General features: G+C 37.9%; 1 protein-coding gene across 4 annotated transcripts in view; it reads right to left on the bottom strand.

Annotated features, from left to right (window-relative positions):
- Positions 1–1118: 1118 nt before the first annotated feature.
- The window catches only part of LOC150087322 (laminin subunit gamma-1-like), a 327255-nt gene continuing 309644 nt past the window's right edge, over positions 1119–18729 (bottom strand). For all 4 annotated transcript variants that reach the window (XM_090371124.1, XM_090371125.1, XM_090371126.1 and 1 more), the window contains one exon: positions 1119–1584. In XM_090371124.1, coding sequence (XP_090227250.1) covers positions 1331–1584 — 254 coding nt within the window. In that variant the 3' untranslated portion in view covers positions 1119–1330. The remainder of the gene's footprint in view (positions 1585–18729) is intronic.

The raw sequence follows: 18729 nt of genomic DNA, 5'->3' as shown, positions 1-18729 counted from the left end.
GTTGCTAATGCTCCTAAAAACCAAATAACAACAACAACATTCCCCCTCTGAAACACTGTTAGACCTTCCCTAAATTCCAGGCTAATCACTCCCTGTTTTTATAGACCAAAATGTTTGCTTATTTCATAGTCACATATTTCCTGCAAGCAGAGGGGTGTCTCACAGTTTTTGGTAGGATAACGTACATTACATTCAATGTGTAATGTTGAAATTCTATTGGATATCTGGTGGAGAAAGTATAGGCAGATCAGGTCTCTTTGTAATGGGTATTATAGCAGATACTAGTTGCTGATATGATAAATACCTCACATTTCAGATAAGCAAAAATAATAACCATCTCCATGGCTTCTTGGTTCTGTTCAGAAGTTATTTATTTTTTTCTCAGTACAGTTTTTGACTCCGCTCTAGATCACAGGTGCCTCCGTAAGCCAGGTGGGCAGGAGCAGGCAGTGTGTAGCACACGCTTCTTGATTAGACCGGGGTTTGAGCCCGTGACCACCGCATATCCCCAGAACAATATGGCCTTTGTTGCTAATGTTCCTAAAAACCAAATAACAACAACAACAGCTCTGGATCACCACATACAACCCCCATAAGATTTATGTCTAATAATTTTGTTTGCAGATCTCTGCAAGAGGAGTGGTAGCATATTCTTAAATGGGAAATTGGCAACGGATGCAATGACAGGTTGATCAGTTAGTAGAATTTGCAAGAAATATATTTTTTATGTCACCACATACAACCCCCATAAGATTTATGTCTAATAATTTTGTTTGCAGGTCTCTGCAAGAGGAGTGGTAGCATATTCCTAAATGGGAAATTGGCAAAGGATGCAATGGCAGGTTGATCAGTTAGTAGAATTTGCAAGAAATATATTTTTTATGTCACCGAACTACGGTGTCTAAATAATTTGGCAGTAAGAAAAATGTACAATTTGCTATAGACTGCTGGTGGATTTTAAGTTATTTCTAAACTTATGAGAGATATCTATTAAATTTTGATAACACTTTAGATTAGTTAACAAAAAAAACTTACATACATAACTAAAAAAGAAATGAAGGTATAGTAATAAATCCATATGTTTGTAAAGTTGAATAATAATACAGAAACTAGATTGGTCCAGTACATCTATACAAAATATTATATTAATACATCTTACATATAAAGCTTTCTTTTTGGATGCTATCAAGCTTTTTTGGTTTATTATTTACAATGATAATCATCTGTAGAATCAAGATGATGCTAAACAAGCATTGATTGATTAAAAGGGGGACAAAATTAAAATAAAAACTATTTAACCTTTTTTTTTTTTTTTTTTTTATGTAATATGCTATGGTTCCAGAACCAGCCTTCTATAACAGTCTTCTGGTAGAGATCTTCTGATGGCATCAACATTTGCAACATCCCTCTTCAACTGCTCAATTTCATCATCATAATTCTTCATCCACTGTTGTTGTTCCAACCGAGCATCCTCAAGTCCTTTGGCAAGGGCATCTAAGTCAGCATTTCTAAGTTCTCGTTCTGCAAGGGCTAACTTTCTTTCTAACTCAGCAAGCAGTGAAGGATCAACACTGTCCAGATCACCTACAGAAAAAAAAAAAAATGATTAGTAGCAGTGACATAATACTGATACAGAAGAATGCATAGATGTTTATAGATTTATTTGATTAGTTGTATTGCAACACGGAATTTTAGTGGGCTCTCAAATATCAGTCACAAAAATAAGGTATTGTTGTAAAAGTTTCAGAGTAAACAATAACACAAGCCAACAAAAAAAAAAAAAAAAAAAACTCTTTGGTACCACCTCAGCAAACGTTACAGATTCTAAAGGAAGCTGATCCCCTGATTCCAAAAATACCAAAATTATGTCTCTATCATGTCTCCATCTAAAGATATACTGAAAGTTTACTAACTTAATGAATGACCAATTTAAAATATCATACAATAATACGTATGCTGTCTTAAAAATGAATTATATTCATTTTGTGCTTTAATTAAATATACAATGCACTAAAGTTTTTTTTCCTTAGAAACATTTGTCACTTAACAGAGATTTTCTTAGAGTCCATTCTGCTTTCCCTCTTAAGAAATCAATGATCTCCCATTTTAGCAGTATCCCAGCAACCTTGTTACTGCTTTTCCTCTGTGGATATGTCCCGATAAAAACTGTTCCCCTTGCCCATCAATTACATCTCCTAAAGAGGGAAAAACCTGAGATGGGAATGAAGAAAATTAATTTTCACACTCGGTAGCCCATATTTTTATAACATTGCAGTAAACTTGAAACACTGGAGATTCATAATTATCTTCTTTCCTTCTTCCAACAAAGCTATGCACAACTGCTTTAAATGATCATCAAGCTGCTAGTTCAGTATTATGCTAGTTCAGGAGGAGCTGCTATATTTACTAATATAGCAGCTCCTCCACGTGTCTTGTTTTATCTTATAGGTTATATTAATTTTTTTACTGAGAGATTGTCCATTGTCTTGAGGTATGTCTCTTGTACACAGAGATAGATGGGAGCACACTTAGTTTGGAGGAAACAGATGTCATTCACATTTTTATTTAAACCTTACTTTCTTCATTTTGGCAGTTCCACTATATAAATGTGTCACTCATGTAGTTTTATTTATGTTGTCAGTTTGCTTCCAAGAAGTAAAAATTTTCCTTTTTAGCTCTCTTTCTCTCTTTTGGGAAAATATGGTTTCCCAGTGTCCATTTCTTCATCAGAAAAAATTTCTAACACTGAGTCATCTCTCTGAGACAGTATTTAAATTCTATACGGTAGGACCAACTGATGATGTTACCAGCAGAAAATTCAAAATGGGAGGCAATCAAAGAATTTATCTTGGAAGCTACTAAGCTTTACATACCAACTAAGAAATATTGTTCAAGGTTTAGGCCTAAATGGATGTCAGATGAACTAATGAGATATGTGGCAGTGAAAAAAAATGCATGGAATACATATAAATTAATGGGTGACATGGAAGCCTATGATAGATATAAGAAGGTCTGTAACCAAGTCACAAAGGAGATTAGGCAAGCAAAGGCAGATTATGAGAAATTTTTGGCAAAGGATGCAAAGAAAAATAGCAAAGAGTTCTTTACCTATGTAAACTAGAAGTAAAAGGATGAATCAGATTGGTCCACTGGATATTGATGGTTCTGCTCAGGTGGCTAACAAACTAAATGAGTATTTTGCATCTACATTCACACATGAGGAGTTATTCAGGGAGGGGAATGCCAGAGGTGAATTAAACATATTTGCCTTGGAAGTTGATCTTTACCACCCAGGTTTCCGAACAGTTATGAGAGTTAAATGAGTCAGGGATATAAATAATAAAAGAACTAAGAAAAAAAGAAAGGTGGATTTCCTTTCTAAGTATAGAACTAATTTACAGAAAGTGAAGAGAGAATGATGATTTTAACTAAAAAAGAGCTTTATTCGCTTTTAGAGAACTGTATAAATCACAAAATCAAGATCTTGCCAAGAACAAGGCTTGGGAACTACAATTTAGGGAAGCAATGACACTGATCTGTTGTATTATCTGCAAATAATGAAGTTTGCATGTGATCGTATGTGGCAGTAATGTTGGAATAGTTAACATGTACAACCTTCCCTGTCTACCTCATACGTCTCTCTATCATTAATTGTTTGTTTGTTATTTGGTTTTTAGGAGTATTAGCAACTAAGGCCATATTACTCTGGGGATATGCGGTGGTCATTCCCTGACCTTTCTGCATCCTCCGTGTTTGGAGGTCACGGGCTCGAACCCCGGTCTAATCAAGGAGCGTGTGCTTTGCACTGCTGCTCCTGCCCTTCTGGCTACGGAGGCACCTTTTATCATTAATGAAAAGACAGTTGTAGTGTGAGTATATCTGTACAATTTCTCTGATTATTTATTGCATGTTGTTTGTTTTATCTGTGTTTTGCTTAGCATTGTATTGCTAAAATGTTTAAGCAGAAGCAGAGGAAGTATCTGAATCGCTCTGACAATTTCTACTCTTTTTTTTTTTTTATAATTTTGTTGCAAGATTGGTGATCAGGACAAATTTTGGACTCCACAAATCCGAGAATGGGAAAATTAAACGTGTGCATTTTGCTATTTCTATGCTATGGCAAGAACCATGCAACGTGATGACTGCTAATTCTCTATCAGGGATGTCCAGGGAAAAAAAAGCACAGCATCAAAGATCCAAGTAACTGCAATAAGGTCTGTTCAACATAATGACGCCCTGTCGTTACCAGATTCCCTAAAATAATGGGATAAAGGAAGCAATAATAGACTCTTTATTGCAGACTTTGTTGGACTGTCCATTTAAAAATATTTGGACTACTAACCATAAAATTATAACATGCTACACTTAATTAAGCAAGAAGAGTTGAATGACTTAGTTTGTGATTTAAATTTAATTAAAGCACAAGCAGAACTCCTCAGTTCTAGGTAACAACAGCGACAGTTACTTGAAACAGGAACAAAAATTACAGTATATCGATTATGTTACAAAGTTTTTTCAAAATATTTCATTATGGATGATGGTATGTGTTTCTTTAAAGATATTTGTAGTTTTCTGAACGAAATGAGCATTAAGTAGGATATCTGTGCCTTATTTAAGAAGTACATAGCAGTGCTGAGAAAAAGTCATGAGTTAGGGTTAAATTTGAAAGTGTCTGCAATTCTGCCCAGACTCAATAGGAGGGAGTATATGATGAGAGCCTTGTCCACTTGGCTCCAGAAAGACTGTGTAAGACTCGTGGAGTAGAATATCTCTGAGCATGGTCATGGTCTGTGCTTGTTAACAGGAAAGACTGCTTCTACAGGGATGGGATACACTTAAATAGAAAGGGTGCAAGAATATTTGCTGATGCTATCAAGGCAATGTTAGGTTGGTCAGAAAACTGCTAGCCTGGGGGGGGGGGGAGGATACACAGAATAACAACAGCCACAGACAGAAGTGAAAGTGATTCTGAGTAAGAACAGGTGCATGTATACTTGAATGTACACCAATGCTAGGAGCATAGTAAATAAATTTTATGAATTTGAATTACTGGTCAAGTCATTAAATGCAGACATTGTGGGAATATCAGAGATGTGGTGCCACTCAGACAGAAAGGACAGAATTTAAATATGGGGAGCACAATGTGCACAGAAAGCACAGACAGAATAGGATGGGGAAGTTATGTTCTTAGTTAAAAAACACATAAAATCTAAGGCAGTGCATCCATCCATCAACATGGGCAGTTAGTGCAATGTTGAGTCAATTTAATGCAGGGGTTCTCAACGGGGGAGATATTTCCCCTAAGGGGCAAAATTGGGGGGGGGGGGGGCAAAAATCATGGATATGTCATGATTTTTTGAAAAAATCATGTGTAAAAATCAATGGTTTGTGGCCCTCCAAAGTTCAACCCTACCCATCGACATCTTATTCCTTAATATTTAATCTCTCTCATTGGGTTTTCTTTTTCCCTGAGATAACTGATTTTTAACATATAGGTATATTATTTTAGAAGTGAGTGAGAAAGGAAGTAGTGGGTGTGATTTAATTGAACCACCTTTGCTTTTCATAGGCATTAAATGCTTAAGTGCTTTCAGAAGTAATGTCTCTGCAGTCCTCGGCATTTGTGCCTTTGCGGTGGCGTGGTTTATTTATTTATTATTTTGTTTCATTGGTCAATATATGAGGCATGGATGGGATGAGGAAATGTTTCAGTCTATTTTTTCTACTTTCTAAGTGACAATTAGTATTGATTTATTGTTTCTGTTTGGGAGTTGTTTATTTTTGATCTACAATGCTTTTGTGAGTGACATGGGCTAGGAGAGTTAAATAAAAATAGTTTATATTTGATTGTTTAATTCTTTGTAATTATTCAACCCACCATCAATCGTGTCAAGTGCTGAAAAGAAAAAGTGTTTACAGTATCTGGATGAATATCTAGCTTATGGTTTTATTGAAAGCCCATTCGACTCAAGACAGCCCACGTGTCTTATGTGTAATAGTTCTTTTTCAAATGCAGCTATAAAACCATCAAGACTTTTAGATCACTTAAAAAGGAAACACCCTGATAAAATTGGTAAACATATCAAATATTTTAAAATTTAAAACACAGAATTTTGAGCAATGTAACACTGTTACTTCCTTATTTAAGAAGAATACACAAACAAATGACGATGGAATGATTTCGTCTGATAAAATTGAAGAAATCATTACAAAAAGTGGTAGTGCTCATACAGTTGTTGAGAATGTTATACAACCCACATTAGAGACTGTAATTTCAACAGTGATACATCAAAATCTTTCCATTATTTTAAAAGCATTGCCATTGAGCAATGACTGAATTCGAAGATGAATCGACAAGATGTTAGTTAAAATTGAAGAGCAGCTAATTGACAAATTAAAAATGAGAAAATTTCCTATTCAGACTGATGAATCCACAGGTACTGACAAAACGGCCCTTCTAATGGCATGTGTTCGTTATTTCGATGATGATCATAAATTGCAAGAAGAGATGTTTGTAAAATCTGCAGAAACTGACTGTACTCGAGCATCCATTTTTGCTGCTATAAAAACATGGTTTTATGAAAAACAAGTGCCACTGGAAAATTTTGCATCCTGTACCATTGATGGTCTACCTCCATGGTTGGAAGACATAAAGGTTTTCTAGCACACCTAAAGGAAATATATCCTGAAGTTCTTGCAATACACTGCATTGTGCACCGACATCACCTGGTTGCAAAAAATGTTAGTCCAGTTCTTTATCAGTCTCTCAGTATATTTATTAAAACCATCAATAAAATAGTCACATAGCAAATAAGATCGCCTTTTCAGAAAATTTTGTGTTAATAACGAAGGACAGTAGTTGCTTCTTTTACATACAGAAGTCAGACGACTTTCTAAAGGAAACTGTCTAACACGATAATTAATTTTTTTAGAAAGCAAAGGAAACACAGATTTATCAAAGGAGGTCAGCAAACACAAAAACAACTTATACTATATGGCCTGGATTTTTCGCAAACTTAATGAAGTATCACTTCAACTTTAGGGGAAATTAATTATGGTGATTGACTGCAAATGCATATTAAAAGCCTTCACTGAAAAACTGGAAATATTTGAAAGAAATTTAATGAGAAAACAATTTCATGGTATGCAAGAGTTAGATGAAATCAATGAATCTCTCACAGAGAATGATCATAAGAATTATTCAGATTATTTGTGTTCTTTAAAAGGTGAGAAAAAAAAATATATTTTCAGATTTATTTTCTTTTAAAGTGAAGCCATGGAAGTTTGATCCAACTGGATGCGATGCCAGGCCTTCTAGTGAAGAAATTCAAGAACTCATTGAATTAAAATGTAATGAAGAATGCAAATATAAATTCAAAAAAGGTGGAACGGCTGAGTTGTGGGGATCAAAAACAACTAAACTTCTTTATCCAAAAATGTAATCTGAAATGGCCATAGTACTTCTTTGTTTTCCAATGTCTTATATGGCTGAAAGTGGTTTTAGTTCAGTAAATCAAATATTAACAAAGGAAAGAAACAGAATTGATATATGTTCAAGAGGACACATTAGAATTAAACTTATTAGCATTAACATTAGTAGAGGCATACGATGCAAGAAAGCAAGTTTATGTAGCATCAGCCAAAAAAAAAAAAAAAAAAAACCCAACCCCTCCCATTTGTTTCAAATGCCTGTCTAGCTCAGCCTTAAATTTATTTAGGCTATCAACTTGCACAACAAAAGATGGAAGTCTGTTCCACCAATCAACTAACCGCTGGCTAAAGGCAAATTTCCGCACATCTATTCTACAACTTTCTTTCCTCAATTTGAAACTGCTCTCTCAGGTTCTTAATCTGAGCAAGAAGAAGAATCCCATCAGCATTCAGCTTGCTCAACTGATTCAAGGGCTTGAACACCTCAATCAGATCACCTCGTAGCTGCCTACTCTCCAGGCATTGCAATTAGCCTTTCTTGGTAAAAGCACCACTTTGTTCCCCTCACCAATCTTGTTGCCCTTCTTTGTACTCGTTCTAGCAACTCTACACCCTTCCTAAAATGGGGCCTCCAGACCACAGGTCTGGAGGCCTCCATTGCCTTGTACAATGAGATAATCACCTCCCTGTCCATGCTAGCAAAATTCCTGTATATCATTGATAAGACTCCATGACCTGCCCTGGGCAGCCTGTCTGCACTGTTCAGTGAACTTCATATTTAACTGCACAGTTACCCTCAGGTCTCTTTCACTTTCCACTTCCAAGAGAAAAGTACCACACAGTTGGTACTTTTCTCTTGGGTTTTGCTACCCATTTGTCCAACTTATCTAGATCCAGTTGGAGTAGCATATTGTCTTTACTGTCGATAACAACCCTGCCAACCTTTGTATCATCTGCAATCTTGGACATTAAACCTGATATACCTTCATCAATATCATTGATAAATATACAAAACAACAATGGGCCCAACACCAAACCCTGGGAGCTCCATTAATTACATTTGTTCATGAAGAGCAGTGTCCATTGATTACCACTCTCTGTTGTCTCCCACTCAACGATCCCTTTATCCATTGTAGCAACTTACCCTTAATGTCATATCTCTCCAATTTGTACAGCAGTCTTCCATGTGCAACAGTATCAGAAGCTTTCCTGAAATCCAAGTATATAATATCAAAATTGTTTTTGGCATTCAGTTCCTTTGTGACCACATCATAGTATCCAATCAAATTGGTCAGACAAGACCTCCCTTTAATAAACCCATGTCTTAACTATTACTGCAGTCTTGTCTAGATGATGCTGCAATGCTTCTTTAACTAGTATTACATTATTTTCCCAAGAACACATGTGAAACTAACAGGTCTATAGTTACTTGTGTCACCTTTTGGAACCCCCCTTTGTGAATTAGTGATACATTTGCACACCTCCAGTTCATGGGGACCTCCCCTGAGTCCAAGAAAGCACTCAAAATTATGGCTAAGGGTTTGCTTACTTCCTTTTGTTGCCTCCTTTGATATAACTGGATAGATCACATCCACCCCAGGTGCCTTTTTTATGTTTAACTTCAACAATTTCTCCTCCACTTTGCTCTCAGTTATTACAAAATTGCTTAGCTCCCTGTTAGAGTTTGATAAACTTCTGGAACTCCCCCTTATTGAATAACTCCTCATGTGTGAATGTAGATGCAAAATACTCATTCAGTTTATCAGCTTCTTGAGCGTGCCATCAATAGTCAACCCATCTATATTAAGTGGTCATATCTGATTCATCCCTTTCCTTCTAGAGTTTACATAAGTAAAGAACTCTTTGCTGTTTTTCTTTGTATCCTTTGCCAAAGATTTCTCGTAATCTGCCTACACCTGCCTAACCTCCTTTGTGACTTGATTACAGACTAGCTTATATCTGCCATAGGTAGGCTGATGTGTCACCTGATACTTTATATGCATCCCATACATTTTTCTTCTCTGCCACGAGCCTCATTAATTTACCTGACGTACATTTAGGCCTAAACTTTGAACAGTATGTCTTAATTGGAATGAAAAGCCTAGTAGCCTCCAAAATTAAGTCCCTGAAGGCTTCCCATTTAGAATTCAATGTTGGCAACATCATCAGTTGATCCCACTGTACAGAATTTAAAAACTGTCTGAGACCCCTGTAGTCACCTTTACGAAAGCAAAAGCCCTTCCCTTTAGCCTTGATGGTAGTTATATCTTTAAGTAATTCCCACATTAGTACATTGTAATCACTGTCATTGATTTCAATAGTCATTGCTGATAATCAGATCAAGAGTATTACTCACTCTGGTTGACTCTCAAACATGTTGCTGTAGAAACAGTCATCCAATAAATCCACAAAAGTCTTGCTCGTGTCATACATTATACCGAACATTCAACTTTTAGCTGAGAAGCTCAGGCATCCCATTGAATAAAACGAGTAAGCATAAAGTATTTTCTTGGGCGATACAGAAAAAAAATTGTCTAAAAAAGCCCTTTAGGGCACAATAATTAAAAAAAAAAGGTTGAGAAACACTGGTTTAATGTGACAAAAACACTGCGAAAGCAAAAATGAGGGTAGGAATCTGTTATAGGCTTAGTGACTCTGATGAATACAATGAACAGCTGTACAGAGAAATAGTGGGCCAGTAAATCAGAATGTCTTATAATAGGGGATTTTAACTTTCCAAATATTGCAAGGAACTTGTGGTTTTGTCATTCACACACACTAGCAAGACTTTTGTGAATTTATAGGATGACTGTTTTCTACAGCAGCATTTTAGAGAGCCAACAAGATAAAGTAATGTTCTTTATCTGATTATCAGCAGTGATTATTCATGAATAAAAAATCAGCAGATAAAAGAAACACTACATGGCGGTGATCATGGTGTACTGATATGGGATTTATTTAAAGATATAACCGCCAGCAAGGGTAAAGAGAAGGGTTTCTGCTTTCATAAAAGTCATTACTGTGGTCTCAGACAGAATTTAAATTTTATACAGTGAGACCAACTGATGATGTTACCATTAGCAAATTCTAAATGAGAATCATTCAAGGAAATAAATATAGAAGCTAATATGCTCCGTAGCCGAGTGGGCAGGAGCGGGAGTGCAGTAGCACACGCTCTTTGAGTAGACCGGGGTTCAAGCCCCTGACTGCTGAATACGGTCGATCTGCCAACCCGCACTGGACCAGCGTGGCAGATTATGGTCCATTTCCCTCAGCATGAATTGTTGAGGAGGCTTCCATCCTGCAGTGGGTTGATAATGGCTGCACTTTACTTTTTTTTTTTTTATGCTTTTGATACCAGCTAAGAAATAGTTTACAGCTCAGACCTAAATGGATGCCAGATAAACTACTGAGGCTCATGGCAAAGAAGAAAAATGCATGGGATGCATATAAACCATCAGGTGATCCAGAAGTTTATGGTAGATATAAACTAATCTGTAATCATGTACATCACAAAGGATGTTAGGCAAGATAAAGGAAATTATGAGAAATCTTTGGCAAAGGAAGCAAAACAAAAAAAAAAAAAAAAAAAACAGCAAGGACTTCTTTACTTATGTAAACACTAGAAGGAAGGAGATGAATCACATTAGTAAACTTGATATTGATGGTTCAACTTTTGGTGATCCTGCTCAGGTTGCTGACAAACTGAATAAGTATTTTGAATCTACATTCATACATGAGAAAGGCACCTGGGGTGAATGGGATCTATCTAATTATATTAAGGGAGATAGCAAAATCAGATAAGCAAGCTCTTACCTTTAATTATGAGAGCATTCTTGGATTCAGGGGAGGTCCCCGTGGACTGAAGAAATGTGAATGTATCCCCAATTCACAAAAGGGATCAAAGAATGACAAGTAATTACAGACCTTAGCTTAACTTCTGTTCCAGGGAAAATAAGGGAGCTATGCATTAAAGAAGCAATCCAGGATCAACTAAGCAAGACTGCAGTTATAGTTCAGACACAGCATGGGTTTGTTAAGTGGAAATCTTGTCTGATCGATTTCATTTGACACTGATGCAAAAAATAATTTTGATATCATATATGCAGATTTCAAAAAAGCTTTTGATACTGTTGCGCATAAAATAATGCTGTACAAATTAGATCAGAGTGGCAATAAGGGCCAGTTACTGCTATGGATAAAGGGATGATTGAGTGGGAGGAGACAAAGTTATTAATGGGCACTGCTCTCCTTGGACTGATGTTATTAGTGGAGTTTCCCAGAGTTTGGTGCTGAGCTCATTGTTGGTTTCTGTATTTATTAACAATATTTATGACTATATATCAGGCTTAATGTCCAAGTTTGCTGATGATACAAAGGTTGGCAGGGTGGTTAATGACAGTATCCTTCTGCAACAAGATCTAGTAAAATTAGGCATATGGGCTGAGAAATGACTATTGAAATTTAACATTGACAAATGCAAATTACTGCACATGGGTAGCTGTAACCTCAGTAATGTGCCCACTGTGTGGTACTACCCTCAGGATGTGGAAAATGAAAAAGATCTGGGGGTAATTGTGCACTGAGATATGAAGTTATCTGAGCAGTGCAGACAGGCTACCAGGACAGTTCAATGGATTTTGTTATTGATATACAGGAATTTTGCTAGCAGTCATAAGAAGGTGATTATCCCATTGTATAAAGTAATGGTTAGGTTATATCTTGGGTACTGCATACAGGTGCAGAGGTCTCATTTTAGGAAAAATGTAGAGTTTCTGAAATGGGTACAAGAGAAGGGTGATGAGGTGGGTGGAACAGAGGGGGATTCTCTTACCAAGAAAGGCTTCATTTCTGTAAATTGCAGCATCTGGAGACTAGTCACCTATGAGGTGATCTTACTGAGGTGTTTTAAGGCTTTGAACGGATTGAACAAGCTCAATGCTGTTGGCATCCTTCCTCTTGCTAAGACTATACACGATGGGGCATAAATTCAAATTGAGGAAGGATGTTTACAGAATAGATGTGTGGAAGTTTGCCTTCACAAAAAAAATTGTTGGAACAAACATTTATCTGATGTTGTGGTGGTGGATAGCTTAAATAAATTCAAGGAAGAACTAGACAAACTATTGGATGGGCTGGACAGGTGAAATGGGAAATTTTTTTGATGATGCTATATAAGCTTGCTTTCTTGCATCATTTGCCAGTACTGAGACTAATACAATCCTAGTGAATGGCATATATTTATTGACACCTGAAAATTAGGTTTAAAAGCAGTTTTGCTGCACAATTAAAATGCATTCCCATCAGTTCCTCTACTTCATGCCATGGGTTTGTAAGAAAAATGAAAGTATATCAAACATCCTGATTGCAATAAAGTACCATGACTTTGCTTGGATTGTCTGAGGTGAATTAAAATAACTGAATTACTCCTTGGTCTACAGCGAGTTTTTACAAAATACTGTTGTTTCATATGATTGTGGGAGAGTCTTGCAACAAGAAAAACATTGTGCAGCAGTGGGATAAGAGGAAGGAATTTTTAACAGGGAGAAGTAATATAAAATATGTTCTACTGGTTGAAACCAAAAAATGTTCTTCCACCATGGAATATAAATCTTGGTATAATGAAGAATTTTGTTAATGCCCTGGGAAAAGAACGAAGCAGATTCTGCTATCTAAGGGAAGACTGAAAGAAGAAATTTTCATCAAAGATAATATATTTGAAACAAAATTACACGAGACTAAACTAGCTGCTTGCTGATCATTTACAGCAGTTATAGATGGATTTTGGATTTTTTGGCTGAAAGAAAGAAAGAAAGAATATAATTTAAAATCTCTGGCATTAAACTTTACTGAAATGTGGTATAGAGATATTGGCTGCAGAATTTGTTTGCAAATATGTTTTCTTCATTCCCTTTTCAGTTTTTTCCCCTCAAAATTTGGGACATGTAAGTGATGAGCAAGAGTAATGCTTTTTATTAGGACATATCTATAATTGATAAGTAGTACCAAAGTCAATGTGCTTCTGCCCTGGTGAGAGGTTACTGCTGATTTATTAAGAGGGAAATCTAAATGGATTAAAAAAATACTCTGAGTGGCAAAAATTTCTAAGGAAATAGAATTATGTACACTGGTGTGCAAAACTTAAGGACCAACACTATTTCTAAAGGTTACAACCACAAAATCTTTACTTAAGATACTCTTTACTGATGAGAGTAGATTCAGTCTCAGCAGCGATTCTAAACATCAGCTAATCTGGTGAGAGGTCAGCACATGGTATCACCCCACAAGCATCACTGAAAGGGATCGATATGGTGGTCGAGGTGATCTTATCAGGGGAAGCATTATCTTGGATGGAAGTACACAACTCCAGATACTGGAAGGCGGTACTGTAACTGGTGCACACTACTGTACTGAGGTAATCCTTTCCGAAGTACCATTGGCCCCGAGTTCATGTTTATAGATGATAATGCCACACCCCATTGCACTGCAGCTGTTGATATGCTTTTGGAAAGTGAGGACATTGTTCATATGGATTGGCCTGCCTGTTCCACCAATCTAAATTCCATCGAATGCATATGGGATGCTCTGGGGAGATGCCCAGCAGCACATCCACACCTACCAGAAAATGTTCACCAGCTGAACATGGCGCTGACAGAGGATTGTTGTTGTTATTTGGTTTTTTAGGAGCATTAGCAGCTAAGGCCATATTGCTCCGGGAATGTGCGGTGGTCATTCCCTGACCTTTCCGCATCCTCCGTATTTGGTGGTGACGGGATCGAACCCCGGTATAATCAAGAAGCGTGTGCTATGCACTGCTGCTCCTTTCCACCTGGCTACGGAGGTGCTGACAGAGGATGTTACCTCAAGAAAATATCAACAACATTGTTCTAAGTATGGACAGGTGGTGCAAAGCCTGCATCGACATTACGGGTGGCCATATCTCTTACTGATGACCACCTCTTCCCTTTGTTCCATCTTAGGCAATGATGCATCGGTATCTTGGCAGCCAGTGCTATGTTGCCATTTTTGAATAAAATTCCTCTGTATCATTTTATTTCCATTGTTGTGGTATTGTTTCCTTCATTATTTCTGTACCTCACCAGGTTTCTTTGGTATGCTTTTCCCATATCCAGGCCACTCCTATGAGAAGCTACAAAACCTGACTGGTCCTTAAATTTTACACACCAGTCTAGTACATAATATGTTCAATTAAAGTATTTTAAAATGAATGAGACTAGCATATGGATTACTGTACAATATTTGAAATTGTTGATCATTAAGTTTCTAAAATTTCAGTATATCTTTCAATGAAGATTTTTGGTAACGGGGAATTAATTTTATTTATAACCAGCAAATTTTTCTCTATAGGTAAGATTTCACTACCAGTGCGACAAACTTGCAGGAGGTGTAGGGGGGCACAGAAAAGACGAATCGGAATCACATAGCATTTGCAGGGTCCGAAATGCCTTCGTCATGCGGTAGAGGATGTTGAAACGGAGGGTCGCGTGAACAGCGATCCCGGCTGGGACGTCAGTATTTGCGAACCATTTCTGTTGAAGAAACCAAGAAGCAAAAGTCCTCCAGAGTGGGTAATCCGCAGACTCCAATGATTGGATGCGTTGCAGATGGTATGAACTCATTTGGTTTGTTGACAGTATCCTCATACAGTGGATTGGGAAATACCCAATCGTTGGCCTATCGCTCAAGTACTTGTACTCGGATTGCCTTCTTGCAAGATGTAGGACATTCTCCTCATTGTCTGCATCCTCGTCGTTCACGTCTCGATTCAATGGTACCTCTCGTGAAACAACCAGTCTCACGTAACCTTCTGTGCACACGTGCGAAAATCGTATGAATGATGAGGAGCACGCGCTGTGCGGGAAACGTTCCTGGTACATGCACAGAACGGCACGCCCATTACAGTCCACAGCTCCATACGCGAGGTGCAGTCGGCCAGTTCAACATTTGAATACTCGTCCATCCTACTGCCTTGGGAACCGGTTCGCAAATGCTGACTTCCAGTGAGATCGCTGTTCACGCGACCTCCCATTCAACGTCCTCTACCGCATGATGAAGGCATTTCGGACCCCACAATGCTATGTGATTCTGATTTGTCTTTGTGCCCCCTACACCTCTTGCAAGTTTGTCGCACTGGTAGTGAATCACCCTGTATATATGTATATATATATATATTTTTTTTGCTATTGTAATCAGATCAAGAGTATTTCTTTCTTTCTCCTGTTACTTCTTTAACATGCTGGCGAGTATGTTCACGTTAGTCATTCAGTACATCCAGAAAAAGCTTGACTGTGTGAGGCAACAAATATTTGAAAAGTTAAAATCCCCATAATAAGATACACTACACTGCCCTAACATTAATATCCGGACACCTGCCTTTAGACAAAAAAAGAGCTTTAATTGTGTCGTTTAATATTTTGTGCTGAAACCTTTTGCTTTTATGATGGCTTTCAATCTTCGCGGCATACTCCCAACTAGCATTTTTATAAATGTCAGGTGATATGTTTCTCCACTCAGTCTTTAATGCATCCACCAGTTTGGCCTTTTTTTTTGGGCGATCTCAACGTGCACATACCTGACGATCCAATACATCCCAAAGATGCTCAATAGGGTTCAGAACAAGACTCTGGGCTGGCCAATCCAACTTTTCCACATCCATGGCCTTAAACCACTCTATTATAAACCGAGCAGTATGGCATGCTGCATTGTCTCGCTGATATAGGCATGAGCCTTCCCCTGAAGTATTGCCATAACGCTGTAAGTTCATAATTGTCCAAGATGTCCTGGTATTGCACAGAATTTATGGTTTTGTCGATAACAACTAATGGGCTCAAGCCAAACCATGAAAAGCAGCCCCATACCATGACACTGCCTTTACCAAATTTCACTGTTGGGAGGATACAATCAGGAACTGTTCCTCTGGAATTCACCACACCCAGGAATGGCCATCAGACTGGTAGAGTGTGAACCTCAACTTGTCTGTCCGTAGGACTGTTTTCCACTGCTCTACAGTCCAGAATTTGCGCTCCTTACACCATGTTAATCGGCGTCTAGCATTTTTTGAGGTGATCGATGGCTTGTAAACAGCTGCACAACCGTTGTAACCCATATCATGGAATGTCCTTCATATTGTACTAGTGCTGACATTAGTCCCAATACTCTCACGGGGGTTTGTGTGACTTGAGACAATGGCATATTACGATTTGGTGCACAGTTCTTCGCAGAATTCTCTTGTCCCGTTCTGTTAGTTTTCAGGGTTTACCAGGCTGTTTTTTGGCAGATTCAGTCCCATTCCTCTTCCATTTGCATATGACATCACTAGGGGGGGGTCCTCAGAGTGACTGCAATGTCTTGAACAAAACACTTGCTTATGTATTTATTCTGTTGAAAATGTCATCTTGCATGTCCACTTTTGCAATTGTCTGTTCGAAGCCCAATATGCATATTTGTAGCAGTTCTGTGACATGTTGCATGCATAGGACCTGTTTCCCCATCCATGGAGGGGTGTCCAGATATTAATGATATGGCAGTTTATTTGGTGGTTCAATCTTATCTTTCTGTATAATTTTTCATCATTCTCAGTCACTGTGGTGTATAACATACTGGTACTATCATTTTTGTTTTCCTGTTACTTATATCTTGACAGACTGACTCACTGGTCACCCTCATCAACTGGGTGCACTACCTTAGATTCTGTGTGCTTTTTAACCAAGGGCAGCTTCCCACCTGACTGGTCTTGTACCCATATTCAAATTCTTCATCCCGTAGTGTCTGAGTGGCACCATCTTTGCAATATCCCTACAAATGTCCATATCTATATCTGATGACTTAACCAGTACTTCAAATTTGTTTACCATGCTACTAGGATTGGTGTACAATCAAGTATACAAGTGCTTGTTTTTGCTCTTAATAACCCAGATCATGAGACAAGCGAATTGTATTTTCTTGTCCCATGAAAACACCCAGAGGCCTTGCAATCCTCAAAATTTTGCTTTCTAAAAAACTGCTGCACATCCCAAGAGAAGCACAGCAAGAGTCACTTTCACTTCAGTTTTTTTTTTTTTTTGGGTAGTTGTTGGCGCATCGGCTTCTGTGGCTATAATGCACCTCCCAAGGTTTTTGCAGTACTTTGATCCAAGCCCGAGGCAGGATTCGAACCCGCGACCTTTGGGTTGCCAGGCAGGCACTTTACCCACCCAGCTAGCCCAGTCGGCTTCACTTCTGTGTGTGGCTCCTGTTAATCTAGTGGTCCGTGTATCTTCTCCTCCCTCCGAAGATATTCTTGCATCTTTTCTGTTTAAGTGTATCCTATCCCTGTAAAAACATCTCTCCTATTAACAAGCACCTTGCAGAGAATTTCTACTCTATGAGCCTTGCATTCTCTCTCTCTCTCTCTCTCTCTCTCTCGGGCCAACTGATTGATAAGGCTTTAATTACCCCCCCCCACCATGTCTGGTCAGAATTACTGTCAAATTTAATCCTAACTCAACATTTCCTTATACCATCTAAGTAAATGCATAGATCTCTTATTCTTGGTGATAGCTGCTTTACAATATCATTAAACTTTTGCCCCTGACATACATACTCTGATCCTATCCCACCTATCCTTTTTTACACAATGTAGTTTCTGTTTTCCTGACAAGAGAATCACTGCAAAGCTTGTTGGGATAGCAAAGACGTGGTGTCACACAGATATAAGGAATGCTGAACTGGAATTTGGGGAGTACAATGTGTACAGAAAGGATAGACAGGATAGAAAGGGAGGAGGTGTTATGCTGTTAATTAAGAAAAACATAAAATCAAAAGAAGTGCATCCAGTTGATATAGATGAACAGTGCACTGTTGAGTCAGTTTGGTGTGACATAAGCACTGCGAAAGCAAAAATAAGAGTAGGAGTGTGTTAGAGGCCTAATGACTCGAATGAGTACAATGAACAATTGTACAGAGAAATAGAGTGGGCTAGTAAATCGGAATGTCTTATAATGGGGGATTTTAACTTCCCAGATATTGACTGGAACTTGTGGGTTGGTCACTCACACACTAGTCAGACTTTTGTGGATTTATTGGATGATTGTTTTCTGCAGCAGCATGTTCGAGAGACAACCAGACAAAGTAATACTCCTGATCTGGTTATCAGCAGTGATCATTTGTGTATTAAGAATTTGCAGATAAAGGAACCACTAGGTGGCAGTGATCACAGTGTACTGATGTGGGATTTACTTAAAGATTTAATTACCATCAGGGGTAAAGGAAAGGGTTTTTGCTTCCGTAAAGGTGAGT

Source organism: Mastigoproctus giganteus, chromosome 4 (assembly GCF_048544385.1).
Source record: "Mastigoproctus giganteus isolate SK-2022 chromosome 4, ASM4854438v1, whole genome shotgun sequence".
In the NCBI taxonomy this organism is placed as follows: domain Eukaryota; kingdom Metazoa; phylum Arthropoda; class Arachnida; order Uropygi; family Thelyphonidae; genus Mastigoproctus; species Mastigoproctus giganteus.
The sequence above is the reverse complement of the archived record's forward strand: the minus strand, read 5'-3'. Positions and strand labels throughout refer to the sequence as shown.